Source organism: Sapajus apella, unplaced genomic scaffold (assembly GCF_009761245.1).
Source record: "Sapajus apella isolate SASKATOON/1434 unplaced genomic scaffold, GSC_monkey_1.0 scaffold83, whole genome shotgun sequence".
NCBI lineage: Eukaryota > Metazoa > Chordata > Mammalia > Primates > Cebidae > Sapajus > Sapajus apella.
Genome location: NW_022437023.1, coordinates 2,862,673 through 2,889,947, shown reverse-complemented (window position 1 = coordinate 2,889,947; position 27,275 = coordinate 2,862,673). Strand labels below are relative to the sequence as shown.

Below are 27,275 nucleotides of genomic sequence, written 5' to 3'. Positions count from 1 at the left end.
ATCGAGACCATCCTGGTCAACATGGTGAAACCCCGTCTCTACTAAAAATACAAAAAATTAGCTGGGCATGGTGGCACGTGCCTGTAATCCCAGCTACTCAGGAGGCTGAGGCAGGAGAATTGCCTGAACCCAGGAGGCGGAGGTTGCGGTGAGCCGAGATCACGCCATTGCACTCCAGCCTGGGTAACAAGAGCGAAACTCCGTCTCAATAAAAAAAAAAAAGAAAGAAAAAAAGTCAAAACAGGGGAAGTGAGGTGACAAGTGTGTGTATAGACTCAATATTAAATATGGTTGTCAGAGTGGGCCTCAATGAGAGGGTGAGGGAGTGAGCCTGCAGGTATCTGGGGGAATAGCACCTGGGCAGAGGGAAGAGCCAGTGTAAAGGTCCTGTGGCAGGAGGAGGCCTGATGGGTTGGAGGTACTGCCAGGTGGCCAGTGTGGCTAGAGGGAGAGGAAGTCAGAGAAGTGAGGGTAAGGGGTAGACAGGGCCTGTAAAACTGATTTTTGCTCTGAGAGAAATGGGAAGCTACAACAGGGTTTTGAGCAGAGGAGTGACATGATCTGTTTTTGTTTTTGAGATAGAGTCTCCCTCTGTCACCCAGGTTGGAGTGCAATGGCGTGATCACAGTTCACTGCAACCTCTATCTCCTGGGTTCAAGAAATTCTCCTGCCTCATCCTCCTGAGTAGCTGGGATTACAGGTGCATACCACCACACCCAGCTAATTTTTGTATTTTACGTAGAGATGGGGTTTCACCACGATGGCCAGGCCGGTTTTGAACGCCTGACCTCAAGTGATCCGCCTGCCTCAGCCTCCCAAAGTGCTGGGATTATAGGCATGAGGCACCGTGCCCAGCTTTTTATTTTTTTGTGACTGGGTCTCACTCTAGCCCAGGCTGGAGTGCAGTGGTGTGATCATGGCTCACTGCAGCCTCGACCTCCTGGCCCCAGACAGAGCTTCTTCCTGCCTCAGCCTCAGCCTTTCATGTAGCTGAGACCCTAAGCACATGCCATCATACCTGGCCAGTTTTTTGGAGAGCTGGGGTCTCATTTTGTTGCCCAGGCTGGTCTCAAACTCCTGGGCTCATGATCCTCTCGCCTCATCCTCTCAAAGTCTTGGGATTACAGGTGTGAGCCACTGCCCTTGGCATGACTTGTATTTTTAAAAGCAAAGGTGGTTTTACGTGTGTGAGAGGCGCAGGTTAAGATGGAGAAATGTTCTGGAGAGACGTGTCAGTCCTGTGCTCTGCTCTTTAGCACTGCAGGTCCAATGAGTCCAGGATTTCAGAGACTCTGGGTGACTTGCATGCCCCATCCTCACAGGAGACTGATGTCACTTTACTCATTTACAATGAAAGATAATACCCCTGTCAGCTGATCACACATCCTTCCCTGCTGGAAAGTCACAGCCCAGGCTGATCTGCAGGGAACCAGCCATGGGAGGCTCAGTGTTGAGGGTTCACTCAGCCTGTGGGCCCCACAGTTGCCCCTCCCATGTCTGGAATAAACACACAAATCCCCCAGAGGCAGCACCTCCTGCCTTTACTTGGGCCCAGTAAGAAATGCCCATTGCTGCTTTGGGTCTCTCTTCTGACAATTACAGTGCAGTGGGAGGAATGGTAAGAGCAAAGTGTCATGGAAGCTCAGAGCTGAGACATCTAAATCAGATGGGGGGGGTCAGGAAGCCTTCTTGGAGGAGGTGATCTTGAGTGGACTCACTCTAATCCATGAACGGGAGCAGGTAACAAGGAAACTCAGGAAAGCAAGATCTTAAGGGCACATCGTACAGACCCTGCTCATTCCTTTCAGAAACTCTCCTCCAGGCCGGGCGCGGTGGCTCATGCCTGTAATCCCAGCACTTTGGGAGGCCGAGGCGGGTGGATCACGAGGTCAAGAGATCGAGACCATCCTGGTCAACATGGTGAAACCCCGTCTCTACTAAAACTACAAAAAATTAGCTGGGCATGGTGGCGCGTGCCTGTAATCCCAGCTACTCAGGAGGCTGAGGCAGGAGAATTGCCTGAACCCAGGAGGCAGAGGTTGCGGTGAGCCGAGATCGCGCCATTGCACTCCAGCCTGGGTAACAAGAGTGAAACTCCGTCTCAAAAAAAAAAAAAAAAAAAGAAACTCTCCTCCAAGTATACTTTCTCTTAACTGTAATTTACCTGTCCATCTCCCCAACTCAACTGTGTGCCCCTTGTAGGTCTGAGATCAGCTCCTCCTGCCATTAGGTACCGGCATGTGTCCGTCTCCTAAGACTCCTTGGGTACCAGTGGCATGGAACACCTATGTGCCAAATAGATGCCCCTTGCCATTTTCCAGCCCTCCGCTTTGACATCCCAGAGACAAAGCCCCATTCTCATGGACGTACACCTGTCCACAAGGACACCACAGATGCCAAGCCTGTTCTCAGATATCCTAATGGATGGGGATGTCCAGGCCGCACCCCTGCACACACGTACAAGAGCATGCATAAATGGCCAGGCCCCTTCTCCGGTCAGTCCTGAGCTGTCTCAGCCATCTCTAACTGTCTTCTCCCTGTCTACTCCCCTGGGGCACCCCAGGCTAGCGACGGCCTGCTGGTGCGCTGGCAGAACAAGACACTGGAGAGCCTCATCGAACTGCACAACAAGCCACCTGTCTGGAACGACGACAGCGGCTCCTACACCCTCAACTTCCAAGGCCGGGTCACCCAGGCCTCAGTCAAGAACTTCCAGATTGTCCACGCTGATGACCGTGAGTACCAGCCCAGGTCTGGCTCTTCTCCGCCACCCCCAAGACGCCTGCTGACCCTCACTCAAGCTCCCCTCACCCCTTCACACACACGTACCAGCCTCTATCCCAGGAACTGGGACATCCTGCAAGGTCACGCTCTCCTGTGGCACTGACACTGTGCTCTCAGGAGCCTCAGATATTCTTAGTGGGTGTCTTGGGGCTCGTCATTCCAGGTTCCCATTCCAGCATTGGCCAGAGCAGAGCAGAATATCCAGGGACATTCTGGATAAGATCGTGTTGAAGGGAGGGTTGGGCTCCTAGTTTGAAAACCACTGACAGCCCAACCCCTCTGTGATCAAAGAGGGTGCTGAGGCTCAGAGAGGGCAGCCCTTTGCCCAAAGTCTCTCAGCTCCTTCTCCAGGAAGTTACACTGGCTCTCAAAATTTATTTCACAAAACTTAATGCAGTGCTTACTATGTGCAGAGCACTGTTCTTGGGATTTTACAGATACTGAATCATTAAATCCCTTCAACATCCCCGTCTGGAGAGGGCCATTGTTATCACTATTTGGCAGACAACAGGCACAGAGAGGTTAAGCAACTTGTCCACTGTCACATCCTAGTAGGAGGTACAGCTGACAGTCTGGATTTCCAGTGGCCATGCTCTTAACCTCTTCAAGATGGCTGCCTTTTAGGGGCAGGGAATATTAAGCATTTTTGAGTGCCTACTCTGTCTTCTCTCAAGTGAGGTCAAAGGACTACACTGGAAGAGTCAGGGAAACAAGATGTCCCTGTTACAAGCCTTGGGGAAAGGCTTCCTTCCCACTAGGGTGAGGAAGTTTGGGGATGGAAGCCTTTCTCCCAGAGGTCTCTGGGTTCCCAGGGTTGGACCAATGCTGAACAAGCCCCCCACCCCTAACTGCATCCCAGGGATGTGCCCCCAGTGCCACCTGTCCTGTGGCTGTAGGACTGCTCTCCAGATCATGTTTCTGGCGGAGCCTGGTCCACCTGAGTTTGGGGGTATTTTTAGCAACTTCCTGTGGATGCTGGGGGAGGTGCTGAGGTTGGGGCTGGGAACCTGGACCAGAGAGGGGAGAGGTGCCCAGTGAAGCTGAGGGAGGGGATGGGGGGGAAGGGGGAGCCAGTCAAGGGGTGGGACTTCGGGGTTGGGGATAGGAGGAAAGAATGTGCCCAGAAGCAACAGCGACGTTGGGAAGGAAGAGTTCTGGGCTTGGATACATTTGACAGGGTCCTATAGTTAATTAGGTGCAGGCTCTCGGCATGACCTTTGGAGCAGCAGACAAGGCAGGGTCCCTGCCCCCAGGAGCTTACAGTGTGAGTGTGAAGCCAGATGGAGCTGGTGTGGAGTGAGATAGGAAAACGGGATGGGTGTTGAGTAACTGAGATGATGGCTGAGGGTTGGAGCCCCAAGGCAAGGGAGAGACTGCCCCCAAGGTTGAGGGCACTGTCTGCCAGGATGGGGGTCCAAGGAGGTCTCGGGCCGCCCCCACCCCTGTCTTGTGTCCATAGCCGACTATATCGTGCTGCAGTTCGGCCGCGTGGCGGAGGACGCCTTCACCCTAGACTACCGGTACCCGCTGTGCGCACTGCAGGCCTTCGCCATCGCCCTCTCCAGTTTCGACGGGAAGCTGGCCTGCGAGTGACCCCAGCAGCCCCTCAGCGCCCCCAGAGCCCGTCTGCGTGGGGGAAAGGATTCAGCGGAGGCTTGCAGGGTCCCTCCAGCAAAGCCCCCGCGGAAGACTGCTCCTGTGTCGGGGCTGACCCATCACTGCCTCTCGGTGATCTCCGTCCGCTCCCCAGCCTGGCACGGGCCGAGGCAGGAGGAGCCCGGACGGACGGCGGGTAGGACGGAGATGAAGAACATCTGGAGCTGGAGCCGCACATCTGGTCTCGGAGCTCGCCTGCACCGCGGCGCCCCCCTCCTCCCGCGCCCCAGTCACTTCCTGTCCGGGAGCAGTAGTCAGTATTGTTTTAACCTCCCCTCTCCCCGGGACCGCGCTAGGGCTCCGAGGAGCTGGGGCAGGCTAGGAGGAGGGGGTAGGTGATGGGGGACGAGGGCCAGGCACCCCAATAAAGCCGCGTCCTTGGCCAAGCAGAGCGGTGGTTCCTCAGCGCGTGCGGAGAACAAGGTGGCGGCAGGCGTCCGAGGCGCGGGCTGGGAGCCCCAACCCCCGCCCCACTCCCGCCCAGGCCCCGGGGCTCCCGCGTCCCCTCCCCGCGCCCGTCGCGGGTCCTACCGAAACTCGGCGGCCGCGCAGCGTCGAGACGCCCCCGTGGGGGCCCGGGGAGCCAGGGCGAGAGGGAGGGCCCCGGAGGTCGGGGAAGAGGGAGAAAGGGAGAAGAAATTCGAGAAACGAGCCACTCGGGGAGAACCAGACAAACCGGGTCCTGGCAGGGCGGACGCAGCCGCCAGGGCGGAGCCGGGTCTGGGGCCCCGGGAGTGGGGGGCAGGCCCGCGAGCGGGAGGGGCGCTCGGTCTCGGCGGCTCGGGACTGGGGTAGAGGGGCCCGGAGCCCCGGGGCCAGCGCGCTCCGGCTCCGCCGGGCTCTTCGTGACGCGGCACCCACGGCCCCTGCACCGACGGGAGCCCTGCCCACGAGACGGGAGCCCCGCCCTCGGCCCCGCCCCAGGCCTGAGCCCCAAATTCCGGCGGGTACCCGGGAGCCGGGCGAGGCCCGGCGAGCTGGGGGAGGAAGGCAGCGCCGCACGGGTGGGCGAGGAGCGGGGCGCCCAGGCGCGCAGGCCGGGGTGGCCGGGTCGCGAGGCCCTGGGGTGGGCGGCCCGAGCCTGGCTGGACAGCCCCGCCCTTCCCGGCCAGCACCGCCCCCTGCGCGCCCCGCCCCCTCCTTCCCGCAGCCCCCACCCCCGCCCCGGCTCCTCAACACAAACTTTCCGTCCCGCTCGCTCCCTCCTCCGCGCCCAGCGCCTCCCGCTCCAGCCCGGCTCATTCCGCACATTCCGGCCAGCCCCCTCCCCACGACCCCCCTTCCCCGGCCCCCCTCGAGGCTCCCTCGGGCCCGGCGGAGCGGCCTGGCCGGAGCGCCCCCGCGAGCTCGGACCAGGTAAGCCGGGCGGACGCCGGGAGGAGGCCCGGCTCGGGAGAGGTGGTTTGGTTGGTCGGCTGGTCTGGCTGGGGGAGCGACACTCGAGGGGGACTGGGTCCCCGAGCTATTGTCCAGCCGAAGCTGGAGCCCCGGATCGGGGTGCCGGGAAGTTTAGAGGGAAGGGGGAAAATCTCTCCGGGAAGCCCCGCCCCCCGCCCTCCCCACCCCCCCGCGACGAGGACGAGTCGGTCGGGGGGAGGTGGGGAAGCCGGGGAGACCGTGTCCCCCGTGCCGTCGCCTGTCCCGCCGTCCGCGCTTAGGGGGTCCGGGCGGGGATCTGGGGGCCGCACTGTGTGGAGGGCCTGCCTGCCACCAGGGAGCTCATATCCGGGGCGCCCAATCCCGGGCCCTGCCGCCCTTTGGACTCCCGGCCCGCGCGCTCCCGGAGCCCGCCCGCTCCCGGAGCCCGCCCGGCCTCAGCTCCACGCAGGCCTCGGGCCCGGCCTCCCTGCGCCCAGGCCGGTTTCTGCGCACGGTGCCTGCGGCTGCGCTGGATAGTGGAGGGAGCAAAGCCGCGCGCCCCGGGCGTGTGTCCCCTGAGTGGCAGGGACTCACGTTCCCTTCAGTTCTGCCGCCTGGTCGGGAGGGGTTCAGAGTTCCATCTATGAGCTCTGTGAGCTTGGCTTGGAGGGGTCTGGATTTGGGGCCTTTTCTTTGTCACACTTCCTCAGAGCCCTTGTTTAGACTTGAGAAAGTTTAAGGGTGGCTGGTCCCCCGCTTCTTACCCAGGTCCCCTACATTGTCTGTCATGCCCTTTATTCCTGCCAGGGGAGGGAGGGCTGGGGGCGCTGGTCTGGGTCTGTTTTCCAGCCTAGCTGGGCCCTGGGGCAGTGTCACTGAGACCCTGCTCTGTCAACTTTCCTGGTGAGGGCCCCTGATCCAGGGCTGAGAGATTCTTTCAGTGTGAGGGAGGGAGAAGGAGGCCTTGGGGGCAGGCTTCTCAGGGGCTATCTCCTTCTGTGTCTTCCTTCTTTCCAGGTAGGGGCAGAACCAGGTCAGGCCTGGACTTGTTGTCCGGGAGAACAGGGTATAGGGGTAGGGGTTGGACACAGCTCAGAGGGGCTGGTGCCCATGGCGGCTGTGTATCCAGTCTTTTGTGGCCTGGTTCTCTGTACACATGTTCCACCCCAGTGCTGGGGCCACCTGGGACAAGGAGGGAAGGCTCCCCACAAAAGTTGGAGATTTGGGGGAATTATGTCCCCTCCCTTCTAGACTCCTGTAGCCGCAGCCCCCAAGACCCCTCTCCTAGGGGCACACCCTAAAGGATGTGGTTCTGTGGTCTTCTGGGTCCCTGTCTATGCTCACCCAGTGGGCAGGGAGTGCACAGATCTTCCAGGACAAGGCTGTCCAGTAAGGGTGACTTCAGGGGCCCTGGATGGCCCCTCCTCAGGGAGAGGGTAGGAGCCAGTATGAGTCCCAAGCTCTTGGGTCTTCCCCCACCCCGCTAGGGATCGAGCCATCATTAATGTTAGTGAGCGCATCTGGGGTGGGGAATGGCTTATTAGAATGGTCAGTGTTTGCCAGGACAGAGCCGAGTATTAAGTGTATGTACAGGAGCATCGCATGGGTCCTGAGCCCTGCTCCCACACTCACCCTAAGGTTTGCAGACTCTGGCACATTCTGCCAATTGAAGGAATATCAAAATCAGAGGAGACATCTCAACAGAGGAGATCAAGAAATAGGGATCTGGTGCCAGCTGGACCTTTAGCCAGTTGTGGCATCTTGGCAGGCCCCTTTGGGCCTCAGTTTCCCTGCTTGGAATGAATGACTTCTCAGGTCCCTTTTCTCTGAGCTCTTCCCAGAGTCTGTCTCCCAGCTTGCCTTCCTTCTCCCATGATGGAACCTGAACCTGGTGGGGTCTGGAGAGGTGGGTGAGTGATCCAGTGGCCCAAGGAAGAAGGCAAGGACAAACCAAGGGGTGACTTAGGAGTAGCTCAGCCAGGTGAACAGGGCTGAAAAGGTGGCGGGCAGCAGGTGTCAAGGGACAGGGAGGCTTGGTGGATTGGGGGATCTTGCCTCTGAAGTGGTCATGGGTTTTGGCAAGGCTAGATGGCACGAAGGATGTTCAGAGGCCACTTGGGTGGCCCAACCCCCTGCCCCACTCCCACACACATCTGGGGGCCCCAGGACTCAGTGTGGAAATTGTTGGTCCTGCCCTCTTCCTCCTCCCCGTTCAGGATGAGGAGAGGAGCCCTGGGGTCTAAACGCTGCAGCTTTCTATGAAGGGGCTAGGAGGTCACAGCCTCTTCTTCCCACATGGGGGCTGTAGAAGCTGGGGGGGTCCCAGTGGTGGCCCTGAGGATCTGCCTCTGGGTAGAGCTGGGGAGGTCAGCAGATCACACTCGGCCCTGTCCCTGTGGCCTTGTCCTGCCTTCCCTCCCCTCCCCTCCCCTCCCCTCCTGGTGTTGTGCTAGCCCTGGGCTGTCTGCAGAAGGGGCTGCTTCCCTCCAGGGAGAACCCTGCCGGGGAGAGGACTCTGCCTGTCTTCCCCAATCCACAGGAGGTTGAGGCTAGGGCCAGAGAGGTTCATCCCCCTGCACATCCCCAAAGCCTCAGTCCTTGGGGTTTCCTAGAGTGCTGATTGTTTCCTGTGCTCCCTGCCAGGCCTGAAAGGGCAGGAAGTGTTAGAGGGAAATGAGAGTGCAACTGTGTGTGACGCTGGATGTGTGCAAGCCGTAGGGGACATTCTGTGTGGGTGAGACTTGCCTTACGTGGGGCTGGATGTGTGTGGGAGCGAACCCTGGTCAGAGCAGCTTGTGCGGGGCTGGGTGTCTGCAGGAGAGAAACTGTGACTTCGTGACATTCGTGTGTGTGACATATATACGCCCATAAGAGAAACCAGTGACTCTTCATGTGTCCGGGCGTGCGCTGCCTGTGTACCTGAGAACCTGCATGGGGGACGTTCTGTGTGTGCCAGGGCATCACCCTGGACATGCCGATGAAGGAAGCCAGCTGCCTAGTCATCTGTGTGTGCCTGGGGATGACACTGGTGTGGCTCTGATGCTCAAGTGACCTGCATGCAAGGGACACCGAGCTCGTGTGATGCTGTGTGTATGTGTGCGTGCGGGTGCCTGTTCGTGAGAAGCTGGATGAGTGGTGATCTGTGTGGTGTGTTATGCCGTGGTGTGACCACTTGTGGCCTGTACGTTGTGACGCCACATGTGAGATGGCCTCAGGTTTGTCTGTGTGTGACTTACGTGTGACACTACATGTGAGTAAAACAGCACGACCAACTCCGTGTCAATGTGATGTATGTGCCAGTAAGGCGGGCCCCATCCGACGTGTGTGCCGAGCGTGAATATGGTGTGTGGCGTGTGGGTGACACAGAGCACCTGAAAGCGATGCCGTGTGTGAGAGAAACTGTGGGGCGTGACTGATCCTGGCGCTGTGGGTGGGTGGTCACTATCTGAGCATGTTTGGGACTCTCGGGTAGTGTAGGTGATACCCCCAGGGCTGTGCCAGGCAGGGCGTGTAGGAGGCTCTGTGGGATGCGTTTGGGGGCCTGTGGTCCCTGACACATGTGGCTTCTATGTGGAAGACCACGAAAAAGACACTGATAAAAACAGGAAGAAGGAATGCACTGAATGCCACTCAATTGTACACTTAGAAATGGCTAAAATGGTAAACTTGATATTACGCATATTTTATCACAATACAGATTTTTTTAAAAACCTGACAGGAGAGAGATGCAGGTAAGAGTGAATGTGCAGGACAGTGGCTGTGACGCAGCTGTGTATGTGCGAGCGAGAGGAGAGGCGCAGAGGAAGCCTGTGTGTTTATAGGTGACACCGAGGCTCTCGTGGGGGCACTGACTGACTGGCTGGTGGGAGCCCAGTGGGTGACCCAGAGCACCAGGGGTCTGGCATGGTAACTGAGAAACCCGGGGAGCCCCCCTAGCCTGTCTCCCACTGGATACCTGAGCTTCCCGCCCTGGGACCAGGACCAGATGAGGAGACTAGTCAGTCTCAGGGACAGGGTGAAGGGAGGTCTGGGAACTGGGCTTTCTCTCTGCAGGGCGCTTGAGAGCTGAGTCTCTACCCTCCTACCCGCTATACTGCTTCAGGGAGAGGGGGTGTGACAACGGCTGAGCTTTGCCGAAGGATACCTGGGAGGACTATCCCAACCTCCTCTGCTCCCTGAGAAAGCCCCTGTCCCAAGTAGTGTGGGGAGGAGGGGCAGAAAGCCTCGATTCCCAAATTGGAAACACATTAATAAGCGAGAAGAGAGTGGAGGGGCCCCCACCTCCCTCCGAGTGGGTTCTGCAAATTGCTTCCTCCTGTAAAAATTGAGACCCTGTTCCAGGGAGGAGGGAATCCCTCCCCAGCCTGGCAGGGTGTGGCTGCTTAGCAGGGTCCCTGCGGGGTCCTTGGGCTGGAGGTGGGGGAGGCAGATACCATCCCTACCCGCTCTGCTGCCCCGAAACATGACTACTTCTAGGATGGGAGCTTATGGCAGCTGGAGAACAGCTGGCCCACTGTGGGGCGGGTAGGGGAAGAGGGAGGAAAAGGCAGAGGGGATGGGAGGCTTCCTTAGCCCTCTTCAACTGCCCTCCCCATCCCTGACCCCCTGGCTGCAGCCTAGCTCAGGTTTGAGGGCAGAGATTCAGGAGGAAACTGCTGATTTCACTGACCTTCCCACATTTTGAGTGATGTCCTCACTCCATGTGAGAATGCTTTGGGGGCTGGGGTCCCTGCCGGGGTGGACTCCTGGCTGCTAGACCCAGGAAGGTCACAGCTCATCTTGTTCTCCCAGCAGGGCTGGTGCCGGGGGAGGATTAAGACAGGAGGTGCCCACCCACCCAGACTGGCTTTTTCAGTGCCTCCTACTGAGGCAGTGGCTCTGGGGGTGCTCTAAAGGGAGGTAGAAGGCTGGGTGGTCTGGAGGCTGCAGGGCCTGTGGGGGTAGGGGGCCAAGGCCTCTGCCTCGGGCCCCAGCTCTGGCCTGATCCCTGGAGCTGTCCAGCCAGTTCTTCTGGCAGATCTGGCCCCAGGGTGGGGGTGGGCAGCAAGGTGCCCCTTATCTTCCCCAGGGCCCCAAAGCCTGCTCACCCAGCCTCCTAGCCCCCATCCCTGCCTCCACCCAGAGGCCTTCTGAGCCTGGAAGGCTGAGGGCCCTGGGAGAGGGGAAGCGGGTGTGGCTGATCAGGATGAGGGTGAAGGCAGACTGAGTCCCCTGGGGGTCTGCAGCCTGCTGGCGGGTTTGCAGGACAGGTACAACAGGACTCCTCTGCAGGGGCAGATGGGAGGGGTTCTGGGAGGAGGTGGAGGGTGGGAGCCCCTGAGACGGGAGTGGGGGTGTCCTGGATGGTGGCTGACCCCAGCTCGCAGAAGTGGCCTTCCTTGTCACTCTCTCCCTCTGGTTCTGCCTTGGCCTTGGGGTCTCTGTTCTTGTCCCTGTCTTTCCCTTTCTCCCAGTCCCCTCCTGGCCTGCCCCTCCCTTGATCTCCCTTACTGCCTATCATATCTGAGTTTCTGGTCTACCCCGCTCTGCTGTGTGTCTCTGTCTCTCTGGGTCTTTGTCTTTGGCTTTCTGGGTCTCTATTGGTTGCATTGTCTGTACCCCATCTTTCTTCTCCCCTCCTCTCTTTCACCCCGTCTCTCTCCGCCTCCACCCCTCTGTCTGTCAGTCTGCCGGTCTGACTCTCTAGCACCCCCGCCCCGCCGCCGCCCTCCCTCCACATCACTCCTGCGGTCTCTCCCTTCACTCTGTGGGGCTCTGGTCTGTCCCCCACTGGGTTGGGCTTTCTGTCTCACTCAGTGACTCTCCTGTCTCTTCTCTCTGGGTCCACCTCCGCTTCTCTTTGCCCAAGACTCTCTGCCAGCCTGTCTCCCCTGCCCCTCCTGTCTGTCTCAGGCCCCCTCTCCCTCCCCTTGACCCTCACGTGGGTCTCCTCCCTCTCCTACCCCTCTTCATGGCACAGCTCAGCCAGGCAGAGCTTCTAGACACCTGGGCAGCATCAGCTAGCAGCCCAGGGCCGGCTCTTTTGCCCTCAGTCAGCCTTCTCTAGATGTCCCACCCGTCCACGAAACCAGAGTCCCACATTTGTCCCAGCCCAGCCTGCACCTGTCCAGGAGGCCATAGCCTCCTCTCTCAGCCTGGCCTGGGTCCCAGCGGTTAGAGGGTCTCGGGAGAGGAAGGCAGGCACACCCGAGTCTCTAGGAGAACAGAGCAGCCAGTGCTCATGCCTTCTGTGGACTTCCTTCCACTGAGACCCCAGTCCAGCTCCCAGCCCGGGGCAGCTGCCTGCCCGCAACTGCCCACGTGTATGCCTCAGCTTGGGGGTACACATTCTCACGTGGTTGTTCACCAAGCACTCACACAGTCTCTCTGCACAGTGTGCTCCTGTGCATGGCTGTGTGTGGGGGTGCCACTTGGCGTGTTGGCACCTCTGCCCCAGGAGGGTTCCTAGAAAGTGAGTCTTGCCTGTACCTAGGAGCCAGGGGAAGGGAGGGACGGTGGTCCTATTCTCTCCTTGACGCGTCCTTTGGGCCGTCCCCCCTCCCCTCCCCCTCACCAGCTGCCAGCGGTCCCAGCCAGGGGCCGCCTGCCCCGCCCCCCCAGTCTGTCCCAGCTCCCAAGCCTGCTGCTGTGTTCGCCATATTTGGCCACAGTGCTCCCGCGGGGGGCGGGACAGGGCTGACATCACCCTCAGAAGGGGGGGCCACGGCCTGCTTGAGGGGAGGGTGGCAGGGACTTGGGGGAGGCAGGAAAGTTGCTTTAAAAGTCTGGGGCTGCCTGGCCCCCTGCTGCTTGGAGGGAGGCTTCAGAAGGATCTAGGGGAAAGGGGGTGAGAGGGGTCTTAGCTCATTGTAGGCACTCTTCTCCCTCCTCTCTGACAGCTCTGTGGCAGTGTCAGACTGATACCTGCGGACAGAGCCTGCATCCCAACTATTCCAACAGCGGAGTCACTAGGTACCCCACCCCCCACCCAGCTAGCACACCCCTGTCCCTCACTTTTTTTTTTCTTTTTTAATTTAATTTTTAAAAATAGAGACAAGGGTTTCACTATGTTGCCCAGGCTGGTCTTGAACTCCTGGTCTCAGGTGATATTTTCAGAGTGCTGGGATTATAGTCAGTAGCCACCACCACCTACATTTCATTATTTATTTATTTATTTTTATGTATTTATTTTTGTGAGACAGAGTTTTGCTCTGTTGCCCAGGCTGGAGTTCAATGGTGCGATCTCAGCTCATCACAACCTCCACCTCCCGGGTTCAAGTGATCCTCCTGCCTCACCTGCCCAAGTAGCTGGGATTACAGCTGCCCTCCACCACACCCAGCTAATTTTTGTATTTTTAGTAGAGACAGGGTTTCACCATGTTGGCCAGGCTGGTTTCGAACTCCTGACTTCGTGATTTGCCTGCCTTAGCCTTCCAAAGTGCTGGGATTACAGGTGTGAGCCACCTCGCCCAGCCTATTTATGTATTTCTTCGTTTCTTTATTTATTTATTGTTGAGACGGAGTATTGTTGCCGCCTCCTGGGTTCAAGGGATTTTCCCACTTCAGCCTCCTGAGTAGCTGGGACTACAGGCATGCACCACCTGTAGTCCCAGCTAATTTTGTATTTTTAATAGAGATGGGGCTTCTCCATGTTGGTCAGGCTGGTCTCGAACTCCCGACCTCAGGTGATCCACCAACCTCCCAAAGTGCTGAGATTACAGGCGTGAGCCACCGTACCAGGCCTTATTTATTTATTTTTATTTTGTTTACCCCTCACATTTCTATTCCAAGAATTACCCTCTCGTTGAGGAGGGGGCTGGGGCTCTAGATCCAGTTTCCTGGGGTGAGGGACAGTCTAGGAATGAGGGCATCTTGTCCCTCTGATGGGTCAGGGGCACAGCTCCTTCTGGCTGGCCATGGGAGAGAGATTCCTGCTGGAGGCATCACAGAAAGGGCTGTATGGGCCGTGCGGGAGTCCTTGAAGTTGTTGCAGCTGCTTGGGCTGAGGGGGACCCCCTGGGCAGACTTAGGGCGGTTGCTATGACAGCTGAACCTTCTTTTCTCTCCAGGTGGTGGGGTTTCTCTGCACCCTCCCTGTAAGCCTCCTGGTTATAAAACTGAAGCCAGATTACCTGGGTTCAGAACCCAGCCCTAGCACTAACTTGTGTGTGCCCTAAGGCAAGTTGCTTAACCTCTCTGTTTCTTGGATTCCCTCATTTATAAACTAGGAATAAGCCTAGTACCTGCCCCATAGGGTTATTGTGAGGATTAAATGAGTCAATGTGTGTGAAATCACAGAACAGTGCCTGGCATATAGCAGATACTGTTATTAGTAGTAATATTAAATCTAAACTCAATCGTTTAGAATGATTACAATAACTAGTTGAATAGCTGATTAACTAGCTGAATAATAGTTTAGAATAACCAAATAACTAGCTGACATTCAGGCCCCTCAGTCCTCCCCCACCTCATTCTACTAGTGACCCTCTCAAGCCTCCCTAAGTAAACAGGTGGCTCTGCAGAGTCCACTCCCACCCATGCAGCAGGACCTGGAATTCATTTTTCTCTCCCTGGCTTCTGATGGGGTCCCCTACCTCTTCACCTCTCCCCTTTCCCTGCTGCCCAGAGCTAAGTCCCAGGATTCAGCCAGCACAGGCTCTTAGGTTTCCTGAATACATTGGATATGTGGGTTCTGGGGCTGAAGGGGATTTGGGGTGAGTCTCGGGGTTGTGAGTGATGGGCCTGGTGGGTTCAGGGCACTCACAGTTTACAGAGCCCTGGCCCACATGGAGAATGGGCCAGGGCGGGGGCGGGCATGTGGGTGGTTTACAGGCTGCTGTGGGGCCTGGAGGTGCTGGAACAGGAAGTGGGATAGAGGGGCGGGTGACGTTGAGCCAGGCTGCTGGCCAGGCACCTTCTCAGCGGCTCCCTCGACAGCTCCCTTTTTGTAATTCCTGGGGCAGTTCCTGCCCCACATTGGCCCCCTCAGCAAGGTTCTGGTTAGTATCGATTTGGGGAAGGTGAAATGATGCCCTTCCTGGGTCAGGGACTCTCCTTGTCCCCTGAGGGATCCTTAGCAGGGTGGCATTGATGCTGGGATGAGAGTGAGGGTGGAGGTCCCCGGCTGGGGATCTGGACACTGGAGAGGAGGAGCTGCCAGGGAGAGCTGAGGAAGCACAGCCCTGCGCCTCTGCTACTCCCCTCTGTGCACCTCAGGGTGTCTTTGGCAACTGTGTGACCTTGTGAGCCTCAGTTTTCCTCTCTGAATAACGGGTGTCATTCCCTACCTTCTCTGCTTTAGTGGTTTTTTTGCTTTTTTGAGACAGGGTCTGCTCTGTCATCCAGGCTGGAATGCAGTGGCTCCATCTCCACTCACTGCAACCTATGCCTCTGGAGTTCAGTGATCTTCGTGTCTCAGCCTCCTGAGTATCTCGGATTGCAGGAGTGTGCTGCCATGCCCTGCTAATTTTTTTTGAGACGGAGTCTCACTCTGTCACCCACGTTGCAGTGCAGTGGCTTGATCTCGGCTCACTGCAACCTCCGCCTCCTGGGTTCAAGCAATTTTCCTGCCTCAGCCTCCCGAGTAGCTGGGACTACAGATGCACACCACCACATCCAACTAATTTTTTAATATATTTTTAGTAGAGACAGGGTTTCACCATGTTGGTCAGGCTGGTCTTGAGCTCCTGACCTTAAATGATCCACCTGCCTCGGCCTCCCAAAGTGCTGGGATTACAGGCATGAGCCACCTTGCCCAGCCAAATTTTTCTTAATTTTTAGTAGATACCGGGTTTTGCCATGTTGGCCAGGCTGGTCTCGAACGCCTGGCCTCAAGTGATGCTCCCTAAGTGCTGGGATTATAGGCATGAGCCACCGCACCAGCCTAGTTTTGTGAGATTTGAATGAATATGAAAATACCTTTTCCCTACAAAAGTGCTGTGTTGGTGCAAAGCGTTGTTGTTACTGATTACCTATCTTTTTTTTTTTTTTTTTTTTTTTTTTTTGAGACAGAGTCTCACTCTGTTGTCCAGGCTGGAGTGCAGTGGCGCTGTCTCGGCTCACTGCAACCTGTGTCTCCCAGGTTCAAGTGATTTTCCTGCCTCAGCCTCCTGAGAAGCTGGGATTACAGGTGTGCGCCACCACGCCCGGCTAATTTTTTTGTATTTTAGGAGAGATGGGGTTTCACCATGTTGGCCAGGATGGTCTCGATCTCCTGACCTTGTGATCTGCCCACTTCTGCCTCCCAAAGTGCTGGTATTACAGGTGTGAGCCGCTGCGCCCGGCCGATTACCTATTTCTTGAGTGTTATGAGCCAGGCATGTGGTTGGTACTTTGTCATGAGCTTATTTAAATTTTAACTCTCACAACCTCAAGGAAACCCTTTTGTTTTATAGGACTGAGGCCTAGAGAGGTGAAGTAGCTCGTGCATCACAGGTCACACCGCTCTGAACAAGCTGTGGTTGTTCCTCTGGTTACCTTCATCCCACCCCGAACACCTGCCCCTAGGGTGGGCTTGGTGTGGGGACTGAGCTCCAGAGCCAGCGGCTGTGGGATAGAGATTGCGGTGGTTGAGGAGGACCCTGGCCCCAACCCCTCTCTGTCTGTTCCCTAGGCTCGGCTGCCCGGTGGGCTCAGGCCCAGAGCCCAGAGCAACCAGCACAATAGCGTCCAACAGCTGGAACGCCAGCAGCAGCCCCGGGGAGGCCCGGGAGGATGGGCCCGAGGGCCTGGACAAGGGGCTGGACAACGATGCTGAGGGCGTGTGGAGCCCGGACATCGAGCAGAGCTTCCAGGAGGCCCTGGCCATCTACCCGCCCTGCGGCCGGCGCAAGATCATCCTGTCGGACGAGGGCAAGATGTACGGTGCGTGCACGGGGCGCGGGCGGGACTGCGGCCCCTCCCCCTGCTCTCTGCCCCCTCACCCAACCGGTTTGGTGACGTCCGGAGGCCTGCCGCTGGCCGGGCGAGTCTGGGCGCGCAAGCCTGTGTGTCTGGATCCTCCTCCGCGCTGCTCATAAACAAGCCGGGCTTGCCCCCCAACCAGGGTGCAGCCCACACCTCGGCACCCCCGCCTGCTCCTCTTCTCCTCCCTGCTACCGGCCTGGAGGTTTCGAGGTGACTCAGTGGGCCGGAGAAACTGGGTCAGCCCAGTCTGCGCCAGGCGAGGCCCGGAAGGGGGTCCCTTCCCGGAGGAGGATGTGGAAAGGTGGCCCGGTGACAGTCCCAACACAGATCCCTCCAGTGCGGGTTGTGGGAGGTCGCACGGGGACAGAGGCCTGCGTTGCGGTCGTGGGGACGTGTTCCCTCCTCAGTCCCCTTCCCCACTCCTTGTGTTTGCTGGCCCTTCTCTCTGCCATCTTGCCCACTTCCAGAAGGGAGTGTCCCCTCTTGTCCAGCCCTGAGAGGGCTCTCCCAGAGTTGCATTTTTGGGATAACTCGACCTTTCTGGGCCTGGTTTCTGGCCAGCTCCCCCATTCCTCCCTGCAGCCCGTGGCTGAGCGAGGCAGGCCCAGCCCTTCCCAGGGCGAGCCTGTGGGAAGCAATCTGGGCTGCCCCATGCCCCTTGGCCACGCCCCAATAGGCACGCCCACCCCAGCCCCAGAGCCCCACCTTGGGGGCAGGCAGATGGTCCAGGGCGCCTTCCACAGGGTGGGTACTGTCTGCCCCCACTGCTGCCTCCCAGGCTGGGGAGCCCCACGGGGTATTTTTAGACAGGGTGGAGAGAGGGGTGGAGAGGGGCTGGTGGGAAGGGAGGAGCAATGGGGCTGGTTCTGTCATCAGAGAGGAATTTGGAGAATTTGGCCGTTCTGGGGAGGCCATGGGGCTGGGGGGCAGAGTGTCTGGATTTGGGGGTCCGTGGTGCAGAACAGAGCCCCCCACCCCAAGGCTCTTACAGGATGGAGAGACACTGGGAACTGGTGACATGTGGGTGACAGGCACAAGGACATGGTGACATGCTCAGTGACACATCTTGACACAGGCTGCCAGTGTAGGAGGCACATTTGTGGCTGTGCGTGCTGCTTTCCTGTCCTTCCTGGTCTTTCACCAGAGAAGGGAAGGAACTTGTCTAGGGTAAAGACAGAGCAAGGGCAGGACATCCACCTGGGGCGGGCTCCTTCACATGCCCCTACAAATCCATGCACTAGAGCATTGGAGCTGGTCACACAGGCAGGAAGCACCACGGGGGCTGGGAGGATGGGGTGCCCAGCCAGAACAGGCCCTACCCGGCCACCTTCCTGCTGACCTGCACCACAGCCACCCAGTCTGTCTGCAAGGAAGCGTGTGAGGGTGCTTAGTGCTGCTCGGCCCTCCTTCCTCCTACCTTGCAGCCCCTCACGCACCCTTTCCCTGAAGAGCAGCCCCTCTAGGGCCTGGAGGTGGTGGGATGTAGCTGGGACTCCCTAGTCACCTTTGCCTGCCCTGTGCATGCAGCTTGGAGTGAAGAGAGTGGGGAACAGAAGAGCAGGGTTTTGGGGAGGGTCCTGGAGTGGCCTCCCGGTGGGGTAGCGTCTCCAGCCTTTGGCTCCACCCTTTGCCCACTCCTCATTTTTTCTCTCACTCCAATCTAGGTCGAAATGAGTTGATTGCACGCTATATTAAACTGAGGACGGGGAAGACTCGGACGAGAAAACAGGTAGAGAGACGGTTTACGCCGGGCCCGCCACCCACACACTTTGTCTCAGCTGTCCTGGTCAACCCCTTGCCCCCTACCCTGCCCACCTCCTCAAGGCTGCCCCTGGCCTGGCCTACCACCCTCCTGGCCTCATCATGCTCCCCTTACCCCTCGACTTCACCCCCTCCCACCCCTAAGCAGTCCATTCACCCTTCCCACTTCTCTTGGAGAGATGGACCCACTACCCGGCCCAGGGCTTTGGTCAGGGACCACAGATAAGCCCATAGGGCTTTGTGGCTGCTACATGGTCCCTGCCTTGAGTGGCTCGCTGACCAGCCAGGGAGCCAGATGGTCAGACGGACTGGTACAGAGCAGGGTGGCATGGCTGAGAGAGGGTGGGTGCAGGGCACTGTGGGATAAGCAGCTAAACCTGACAGGGCTGGGGGAGGGGGGAGACAGAACTGGGAAGGCTTCCTGGAGGAGGTGACACTCGGGATGTATTTTTAAGAAGGAGTGGGAGTTAGCCAGACAGAGAAAAGGGAGAGGGCCCTTCCTTCCAGGGTGAGGAAGTTGGATATACAACTAATAATCATGGTAAACCCATACAGCGCTTCCTTTAAGTTAATTTATTTAATCCTCTCAGCAACCATATTAGATAGGTACAGTAATTATCTCTTTTTTTTACGATGAGGAAACTGATGCATAGGGAAGTTAAGTAACTTCCTCGAGGCCCCCAGTCAGGAAAGAGCTGTGCTGGTGGGCAGGGTGGTGTGGCGGAGGGAGGGTGGGGACTGCTGGGCTAGGGCACACTCCGCAGAGACATGGGCGACAAGTTCCCCAAGGGGCAGCGCTAGGCCACGGGAGGGTATGGAGCGGGGAGTGGCAGGTGGCAGCTGCTGAGGAACACAGGCCCTCAAGCAGCCTGGTCGATAGATTCGAGAGGGCTGGGTGGAGACAGGGAGGCTGGCCCTCAGGGGCACCAGCAAAGGCCTAGATCAACAGTGCCAGCGTCTGGGCTGAGGGTAGTGGTGGTGGAAATGGAGAAAAATGACGATGTAAGAGACAATTGTGGCTTCTGGTCCAGGGAAGGTGGCAGTGTGGTGACAGACAGAAACATGAAGGGAATGGATTGGAGTGACGGCCCCACTGTCCTCTCTGACCACTCACTGCCCTTTGGGGTGCTGGCGAGAGAGGCCAGGCTGGAGGCAGGACCTGGAGGAGTGGAGGCCAGTGCTGCCCTCCACGCTCCCAGCCTCCTGTCCTGATGGGATATGGACCCACAGATCCCCATGACAAGTCCGCCCTGTTCTACCTCCTTCTCAAAGGAAGGTTCTGAGCCTCCCTACCCAGTGTAGTGGCGGCAATGATCCCTCATTCATTGAAGCGTTTATGAACCACCCTCCCTAAGCCCAGCTCATGTAGTACTGAATTTATTCATTTAGCAAATGACTGACCTGCTGCTATGTTCTAGGCACCAGGGATACCACATGGAGCCCACAGGGCCCGGTTCCCTGGAACCCTTGGGTTCAAATATGGTTCTTCCTGGGAGTGGGGAGTAGTGGGCTTCCCAGCCTTGCATCCTCGGCCATTGAATTTGTTAACATATGAAGACTCTTAGAACAGTGTAAGTGCTGCAGAAGAATTTGCTGTTATTATTATTATGGTCATTATTATAAACAGAAAGCTGTTCTGAGCTTAGAAGCAAACTCTCAGCGGGTCCTCCTCTACCCAGAAGAGGTGTTCATAGGAAGCTGTTAGTCAGAGTGTGAAGGGGCTGAGCGTCATTAAGCTAAGTCACTTTTTTTTAAATTAAAAGAATTTTTTAAGTTAATATAGAGATGGGGTCTCGCTGTGTTGGCCATGTTGTTCTTGAACTCTTGGCCTCAAGTGGTCCTCCCGCCTCAGCCTCCCAACGTGCTAGGAATATAGGCAGGAGTCACCGCATCCAGCCAAGCTGGGTCCCTTTGAACTGAGGCCAGGGTGGGCTGCAGAGGTGGGGCACATCCCAGCCTCTGAACTCAGGGTCCCCCATCACACCTGCTTCTGCCCAGCATCTTGAGAGGGCTGCCCAGAAAATGAGCTTTTACAAACCAGCTGTTGACAAGCTCAGAATTTTGGAAACCACTGCTTTTATCGTAACAGCATAAGGTACAAGGATGGAACTCCCCCTGTCTTTACTCTCTTAGAACTCTGGGTTTTTAGATCCCAGCGTAAGGGGACCTGTCCTCTGGTTCTGAGGACAAGCCATGTCTTTATGTGTTACAAAGAGCAACCACTGACATGGTTTCTTTTTTTGGTTCTTTTAAAATTTGCTTTTTTTTTTTTTTTTTCCCCAAGGGTTTTTTTGTGGGGGGAAAAAATTTACTTTTTTCTTGTAATCCCAGTACTTTGAGAGGCCTAGGTGGGTGGGTTATTTGGGATAGGAGTTCGAGACCAGCCTGGCCAACACGGTGAAACCCCATCTCTACAAAAAAATACAAAAAGTTGGGCACAGTGGCGTGCACTTGTAATCCCAGCTACTTGGGAGGCTGAGGCAGGAGAATCGTTAGAACCCAGCAGGCAGAGGTTGCAATGAGCCAAGATCGTGTCACTGCAGCCTGGGCAACAGAGCGAGGCTCTGTCTCAAAAAAAAAAAAAAAAAAAAAGGCCGGGCGCGGTGGCTCACGCCTGTAATCCCAGCACTTTGAGAGGCCGAGGCGGGTGGATCACAAGGTCAAGCGATCAAGACCATCCTGGTCAACATGGTGAAACCCCGCCTCTACTAAAAATACAAAAAATCAGCTGGGCATGGTGGCGCGTGCCTGTAATCCCAGCTACTCAGGAGGCAGAGGCAGGAGAATTGCCTGAACCCAGGAGGCGGAGGTTGCGGTGAGCCGAGATCGCGCCATTGCACTCCAGCCTGGGTAACGAGCAAAACTCCGTCTAAAAAAAAAAAAATTACTTTTGGCAAAGAAATGCAGTTTTAGGTTTTTATAGATACATACATGTAGCAATTCATGGCAAGCACAGTGCCTCCATATGGACAAAAGAGCTAAATATTAAGTTAGGATTTTCAGCTGTCACAGAATTGGCCATTTGGAGGCAATCTTCTGGGCTCTGGGTCCAAGTGAGTCCTGGTAGTATAGCTTGGTGGTAAAGTAAGTAGGCTCTGGAGTGAGACCGCCTGGGTTTGAATCCCGGCTGTAGCACCCCGCCGTGTGACCTTCGATAAGTTCCTTAACCTCTCCAGGCTTTAGCTTTGTCAACCTAAGTCAGGGATATTCGTACTTTTGTTGTTGTTTTTGAAACAGAGTCTTGCTCTGTTGCCCAGGCTGGAGTGCAATAGCACGATCTCGGATCACTGCAACCTCTGCCTCTGCAGTTAAAGCAATTCTTCTGCCTCAGCCTCCCAAGTAGCTGGGATTACAGGCACGCACCACCACGCCCGGCTAATTTTTGTACTTTAGAGACACAGGGTTTCACCATGTTGGTCAGGCTGGTCTTGAACCCCTGACCTCAGGTGATCCACCTGCCTTGGCCTCCCAAAGTGCTGGGATTACAGGCGTGAGACACCACGCCCGGCCTTAGTACCTGTTTTTATGTTGCTGTAAACATCAAGGGCCAGTATGTGTAAATGCAGAGGACAATAGTATCCCTGCTCAGTAAACATCAGTTACTGTCACAGCGTGAAGTGATCAGTAATTTTTCTGGATAGGAGTCTGATTCCTGGGCTCAGTGAGGCAGTGTGAAGAGCACCCACCCGGGTCCTAGACAGGTGGCATCACATATATACTCACTGTCAGGCTATGATTAAAAAGAAAAAGGAGCTTTCTTTGTGGGGATAAAAACAACTTGCAAAGAAAGCCAATTGCCGATGCTGAAAGTGTGGAGCGGCCTCAAGGCTCTGTGTGTTTCCCGGGGAAAACAGTGGCATTTGGGTTCTCTGCGCCTCTGGGTCAGATCTTTGACAAGGTCAAGGGTCTGTTGAGTCAGCTGGGCACACAGCCCAGGGCACACACATCCAGACCGTGATTAGCGCAAGTTTGCCAACAGAGACTTCAAGGAGGAGATTGCCAGAGAAGTGCAATTAAGAGCACCTACTGAGTACATATATACACACTGGCATATAGTAGCCCAAGCAGATAGAAGGTGTATTGGGGGAAAAAGTTATGGGAGCAAAGCAGGAGGAGGGCCAGGCCTGGTTGCATAGGCTGGGGCTGTGGTTGGGGGTGATAGGAGGACTCAGGAAGTGGTGCTGGGGAGATCCGTGGTGGAGGATGTGGCCTTGGTGTATAAGCTAATAGCCAGCAGGAGCACCATGGCAATTGCTAGCCCCTGTGGTGCCAATTAGAAAAAGATGTCTCCTCTGAGGACACCAGTGAGAAAAAGTCACCCTTTTTGGTGGGAGGACAGCGTCAGGCACAGCCTTGTACAAGGACACATAGCTGGGCAGCAGAACTTGGGCTGGATTTCAGCCCTCACTGGTGCCCTTTGGCCATTGAACAACCTGTGCACCTGTACATGGTGGCCCTGGAAGCCACTGTGCTCTTATCATGACAAGTCCAAGAAGAGAGCAGAATCGGCAGTGTTCAAGAAGTGTCTGAACCGGGCACAATGGCACATGCCCATAGTCGTAGCTACTCAGGAGGCTGTGGCGCGAGGATCATTTGAGACCAGCCCGGGCAACATAAACCCTGTCTCAAAAAGAAAACAGTTCCCCCCACTTACATGTAGTCCCCTAGACATGAGGGGCTGGGATGTCCCTTGCCCACGGCCACCCCACGGCTGTTCCTCCTCACTGTCTGTGTTTTCCTCTCTGGCGGGGCGCGGGGCGGCCCCTAGGTGTCCAGCCACATACAGGTTCTAGCTCGGAAGAAGGTGCGGGAGTACCAGGTTGGCATCAAGGTATGTTGGGTGCCTGATGGGGGCCATCAGCCCTCCTGGCCCCTCACCTGCGGCGCTATCTCTGCATAGCTCAGGCCTCTCCTTGGCCCACTCTCCAGCCCCACTGTGCCTCTTTTCTGGCTGAAGCTCTGTTCCTGCCTCTCCTTCCGCTCTTTCTGTTCTTTTTCTTTCTTTCTTTTTCTCTCTACAGGTCTCTAGCCACTTGCAGGTTCTAGCCAGGCGGAAATCTCGGGAGATTCAGTCCAAGCTGAAGGTATGGGGTCCCCACCACCCAGCCTGGCCTGCCCAGCACCCTCCCAGGTGCAGGCCTGTCGCTGCTCTGTGGTTCCAGCCTGGGACAGGCAGGGGACTGAGAAGCTGTGAGGGGGTCCAGAAAGAAACACAAGTGGCAGCAGGAAGCCCAAGGCCCTGCCAGGCTGCATAGGGCCACAACCCCTGGAGACTGAACAAGAGCCCCCAGCCCTATAGTGAGGGAGAAGGAGACCATCTAGGGGCTACTGAGGCCCACCTCTCCTCTTCTCTGTTTTTCTTCTTCTCCTTCCTCCTGACTGCTGCTTACTAACTGCATGGGGACTTCAGTGGGCAGGGAGGAGGCCCTGGGGTACTGGCCAGTGGGGCTATAGAGGTGGGCATGGCAGTTCCTTGCAGATCTGGCTGTCCTGCAGCTGCGGATCTCAGACTGTGGGGTTCATGACCAAGGCCCTTCTCAGGGCCTCATGCTGGCCGTGTTCTCTTCTCCCTGCCCACAGCTGTGCATTGGACGGGGCCTCTCACCCCCAGGCCCCCATGCCCAGAACCCAGGGGATGCCAGCTTGTTCTCCCTCACTCTGCCCTTTCCAGGGCTTGCCCCAGCTGGCAAGCACTCCCTCTGGGGGGACAGGGAGGGTCCGCTGAGCTTCCTTGGGCTCCTCGGAAGCTAAAACCCATGGGCACTGGGTGGAGGTAAGCACCCCACAGCCCTGGTGCTGCGCACGTCCTCTAATCCATCTTCCCTCTCTCCCTCACAGGCCATGAACCTGGTAAGTAGCGTGGCCCTCCCCGGTGGGAGGAGGGGAAAGGGTCTTAGCACCTAACACAGGATTTTCAAATGATAGATTATGAAACCAGTTTAATAGGTGCACAAGCCTCCTTTAAAAAAAAAAAAAAAAAAAAAAGGTGAAATACAGCCAGGCGCGGTGGCTCACGCCTGTAATTGCAGCACTTTGGGAGGCTGAAGAGGGCGGATCACAAGGTCAAGAAATCGAGACCATTCTGGCCAACATGGTGAAACCCCCGTCTCTACTAAAAATATAAAAATTAGCTGGGTGTGGTGGCGTGCGCCTGTAGTCCCAGCTACTTGGGAGGCTGAGGCAGGAGAATTGCTTGAACCCGGGAGGCGGAGGTTGCAGTGAGCCAAGATCACGCCATTGCACTCTAGCCTGGTGCCTGGCGACAGAGTGAAACTCTGTCTAAAATTTAAAAAAAAAAAAAAAAAAAAAGAAAAGAAAAGATATACAGTGGTTCTCAAAAAACCTTAGAGTACATCAGAATTACCTGGAGGGCTTGTTAAAGCAAATTTCTGGGCCTCACCTCAGAGTTTCTGATTCAGTGGGTCTGGGCAGGGGCCAGAAAATATACATTTCTGGTTGGGCACAGTGTCTCAGGCCTGTAATCCCAGCACTTTGGGAGGCCAAGGTGGAGAGATCCATCATGCCCAGGAGTTTGGGAGCAGCCTGAGCAATGTAGCAAGAACCCATCTCTACAAATAAAATTTTTTTTTAAATAAAAATGTACATTTCTAACGTGCTTCCAGGTGATGCTGGTATGTTAGTCCAGGGACCGTATTTTGAGAACCACTGATGACACAGAAAATAGGAGAGTACTGGACATGTTAGTAAGAGGAAATATCTTGATATATATTGGCCTTTGGAATAAAATAAAATAATTTCTTACCATGGATTGTGGTCAGAGGTGAGGGGCACTTGGGGGACTGAGGCCAAGAAGGTGCAGAGATTCTCCCAAGACCACACAGCAGAGCTGGGGCTGGAATCCAGGCCTGGACCTTGAGGAACATCTGTCATCCTAGTGCTTTGGACTCTGCCCAGGTTCTGGGAGGGGGCCCTAAAGCAAGCCCTGACCCCATCCGGCCTGGCCCTGGCCTCATGCAGCCCCCTCTCCCCAGGACCAGGTCTCCAAGGACAAAGCCCTTCAGAGCATGGCATCCATGTCCTCTGCCCAGATCGTCTCTGCCAGTGTCCTGCAAAACAAGTTCAGCCCACCCTCCCCTCTGCCCCAGGCCGTCTTCTCCACTTCCTCTCGGGTACATGGGTCACAGGCGGTGGGCTGGTGTCAGGGTGTGTCATAAAGGATGGGCTTTCAAGGGGTTCGTGGATGCTGAGGGGCCGCTGGGCCTTGTCTCATCCCTGCAGTTCTGGAGCAGCCCCCCTCTCCTGGGACAGCAGCCTGGACCTTCTCAGGAGTGAGTATTGGACTCAACATCCCATGCCCTGTTCCTCCTGGTAGCCACACGATGCTTCCATCCCATTTGAGCTCCAGCAACAGCTGAGCAAAGTTTTAATTCGAAAATAGAGAGATGCAGGCTGGGTGGTGGCTCACACCTGTCATCAATCCTAGCACTTTGGGAGCCCGAGGTGGGAGGATCACTTGAGGCCAGGAGTTCAAGATCACCCTGGGCAAAATGGCAAGATCTGCTCTCTCAAAAAAAAAAAAAAAAAAAAATTAGCTGGGCGTGGTGGTGCGTGCCTGGGTAGTCTTAGCTACTTGGGAGGCTGAGGCAGGCTAAGATTGCTTGAGCTCAGGAGTTCAGAGTTCCAGGCTGTAGTGAGCTTTGATTGCACCACTGCCACTCCAGCCTAGGCAACAGAGGGAGACCCTGTCTCTAAAAAACAAACAAAATAGAGGGCTGGAGAGTGCAGCAGGAGAGCTGATGTGCTGGCTGCTCACCTGTGCGTTCTCTCATTAGCATGCATCCACTTGTCACCTGTCCCTTCATTTACTTTTCACTCAGTTTCTGAGGCAGCCTCACAGTTAATCAGTCAGGTGGTCAAGTGTGCTGACTCTTAAAACAACTTTCATCAAAAGACACACCCTCAGCATAAGGACCAGCTTTTCAGGGTTGGAGGGTTTGAAATGCTACATTAAACGCTCAGATCAGCTGGGAGACGTGGTAGGATTTCACTAAAGTTAAATGTGGAAAAAAAAACAAGAAGCTTGTGAGTTTGCTTTTTAGCCTGCATTTCTAGGCCTCAGCAGAAAGGCTGGGTGACTTCCTATAGGGTCCTGGAAGAGGGTCTGGGCCAGGTGGAAGGTGGGGAAGAGGGAGCCCTCTCACCAGGCTGTGCTTTTGTCTGCAGCATCAAGCCATTTGCACAGCCAGCCTACCCCATCCAGCCGCCCCTGCCGCCAACGCTCAGCAGTAAGTTTCCCACGTGAAGTGCTCTCCCTTGGCACCTGCACCTCTGCACAGAGCTGGGGCCTATGTGTGTTTGCTTTGGGAGGGAGACGGTGGTGACATCTGTAGGAGATTGGGACAGGCCAGGAATAGCCCCCTTACCTTGTACAATGTTGCTTCCAGATCTCTGGCACAAAACCATAGCCAAGGTGGGCGTGGTAGCTCACGCCTGTAATCCCAGCACTTTGGGAGGCTGAGGCAGGTGGATCACTTGAGGTCAGCAGTTCGAGACCAGCCTGGCCAACATGGTGAAACCCCATCTCTACCAAATACAAAAAATTAGCTCGTGGTGGCACAGGGCTGTAATCCCAGCTACTTGGGAGCCTGAGGCAGGAGAAGCGCTTAAACCTAGGAGGTGGAGGTTGCAGTAAGCCGAGATTGTGCCATTGCACTCCAGCCTGGGCAACAAGAGTGAAACTCCGTCTCAAGAAAAAAAAAAAAAAAAACTGATAGCCAGTACACAGCCACAAGTACACACCTCCAAAATCTATGTTTATACACATCCCTGTAAGGACCACAAGTACACACCTCCAAAACCTACATTTATAC

The 27,275-nt window shown here is 56.2% G+C and overlaps 2 protein-coding genes across 7 annotated transcripts in view; both read left to right on the top strand.

Moving 5' to 3' along the window:
• Positions 1 to 4,826, top strand: part of TULP1 (TUB like protein 1) — a 15,801-nt gene extending 10,975 nt beyond the window's left edge. Inside the window, exons 13-14 of one of the 3 annotated variants that reach the window (XM_032253529.1) lie at positions 2,564 to 2,735; positions 4,327 to 4,826. In XM_032253529.1, coding sequence (XP_032109420.1) covers positions 2,564 to 2,735; positions 4,327 to 4,580 — 426 coding nt within the window. In that variant the 3' untranslated portion in view covers positions 4,581 to 4,826. Of the gene's footprint in view, positions 1 to 2,563; positions 2,736 to 4,243 lie in introns of all 3 variants that reach the window. The other 2 variants (XM_032253527.1, XM_032253530.1) reach the window with 2 other exon arrangements.
• A 766-nt stretch (positions 4,827 to 5,592) lies between these two features.
• TEAD3 (TEA domain transcription factor 3) overlaps positions 5,593 to 27,275 on the top strand; it is a 24,878-nt gene continuing 3,195 nt past the window's right edge. For 2 of the 4 annotated variants that reach the window (XM_032253522.1, XM_032253521.1), the window contains exons 1-9: positions 5,593 to 5,796; positions 16,391 to 16,641; positions 18,348 to 18,412; positions 23,213 to 23,275; positions 23,466 to 23,528; positions 24,283 to 24,294; positions 25,437 to 25,574; positions 25,684 to 25,733; positions 26,629 to 26,690. In XM_032253522.1, the coding sequence (XP_032109413.1) occupies positions 16,635 to 16,641; positions 18,348 to 18,412; positions 23,213 to 23,275; positions 23,466 to 23,528; positions 24,283 to 24,294; positions 25,437 to 25,574; positions 25,684 to 25,733; positions 26,629 to 26,690 (460 nt within the window). In that variant the 5' untranslated portion in view covers positions 5,593 to 5,796; positions 16,391 to 16,634. Of the gene's footprint in view, positions 5,797 to 16,390; positions 16,642 to 18,347; positions 18,413 to 21,877; positions 23,276 to 23,465; positions 23,529 to 24,282; positions 24,295 to 25,436; positions 25,575 to 25,683; positions 25,734 to 26,628; positions 26,691 to 27,275 lie in introns of those variants that run through there. The other 2 variants (XM_032253524.1, XM_032253523.1) reach the window with 2 other exon arrangements.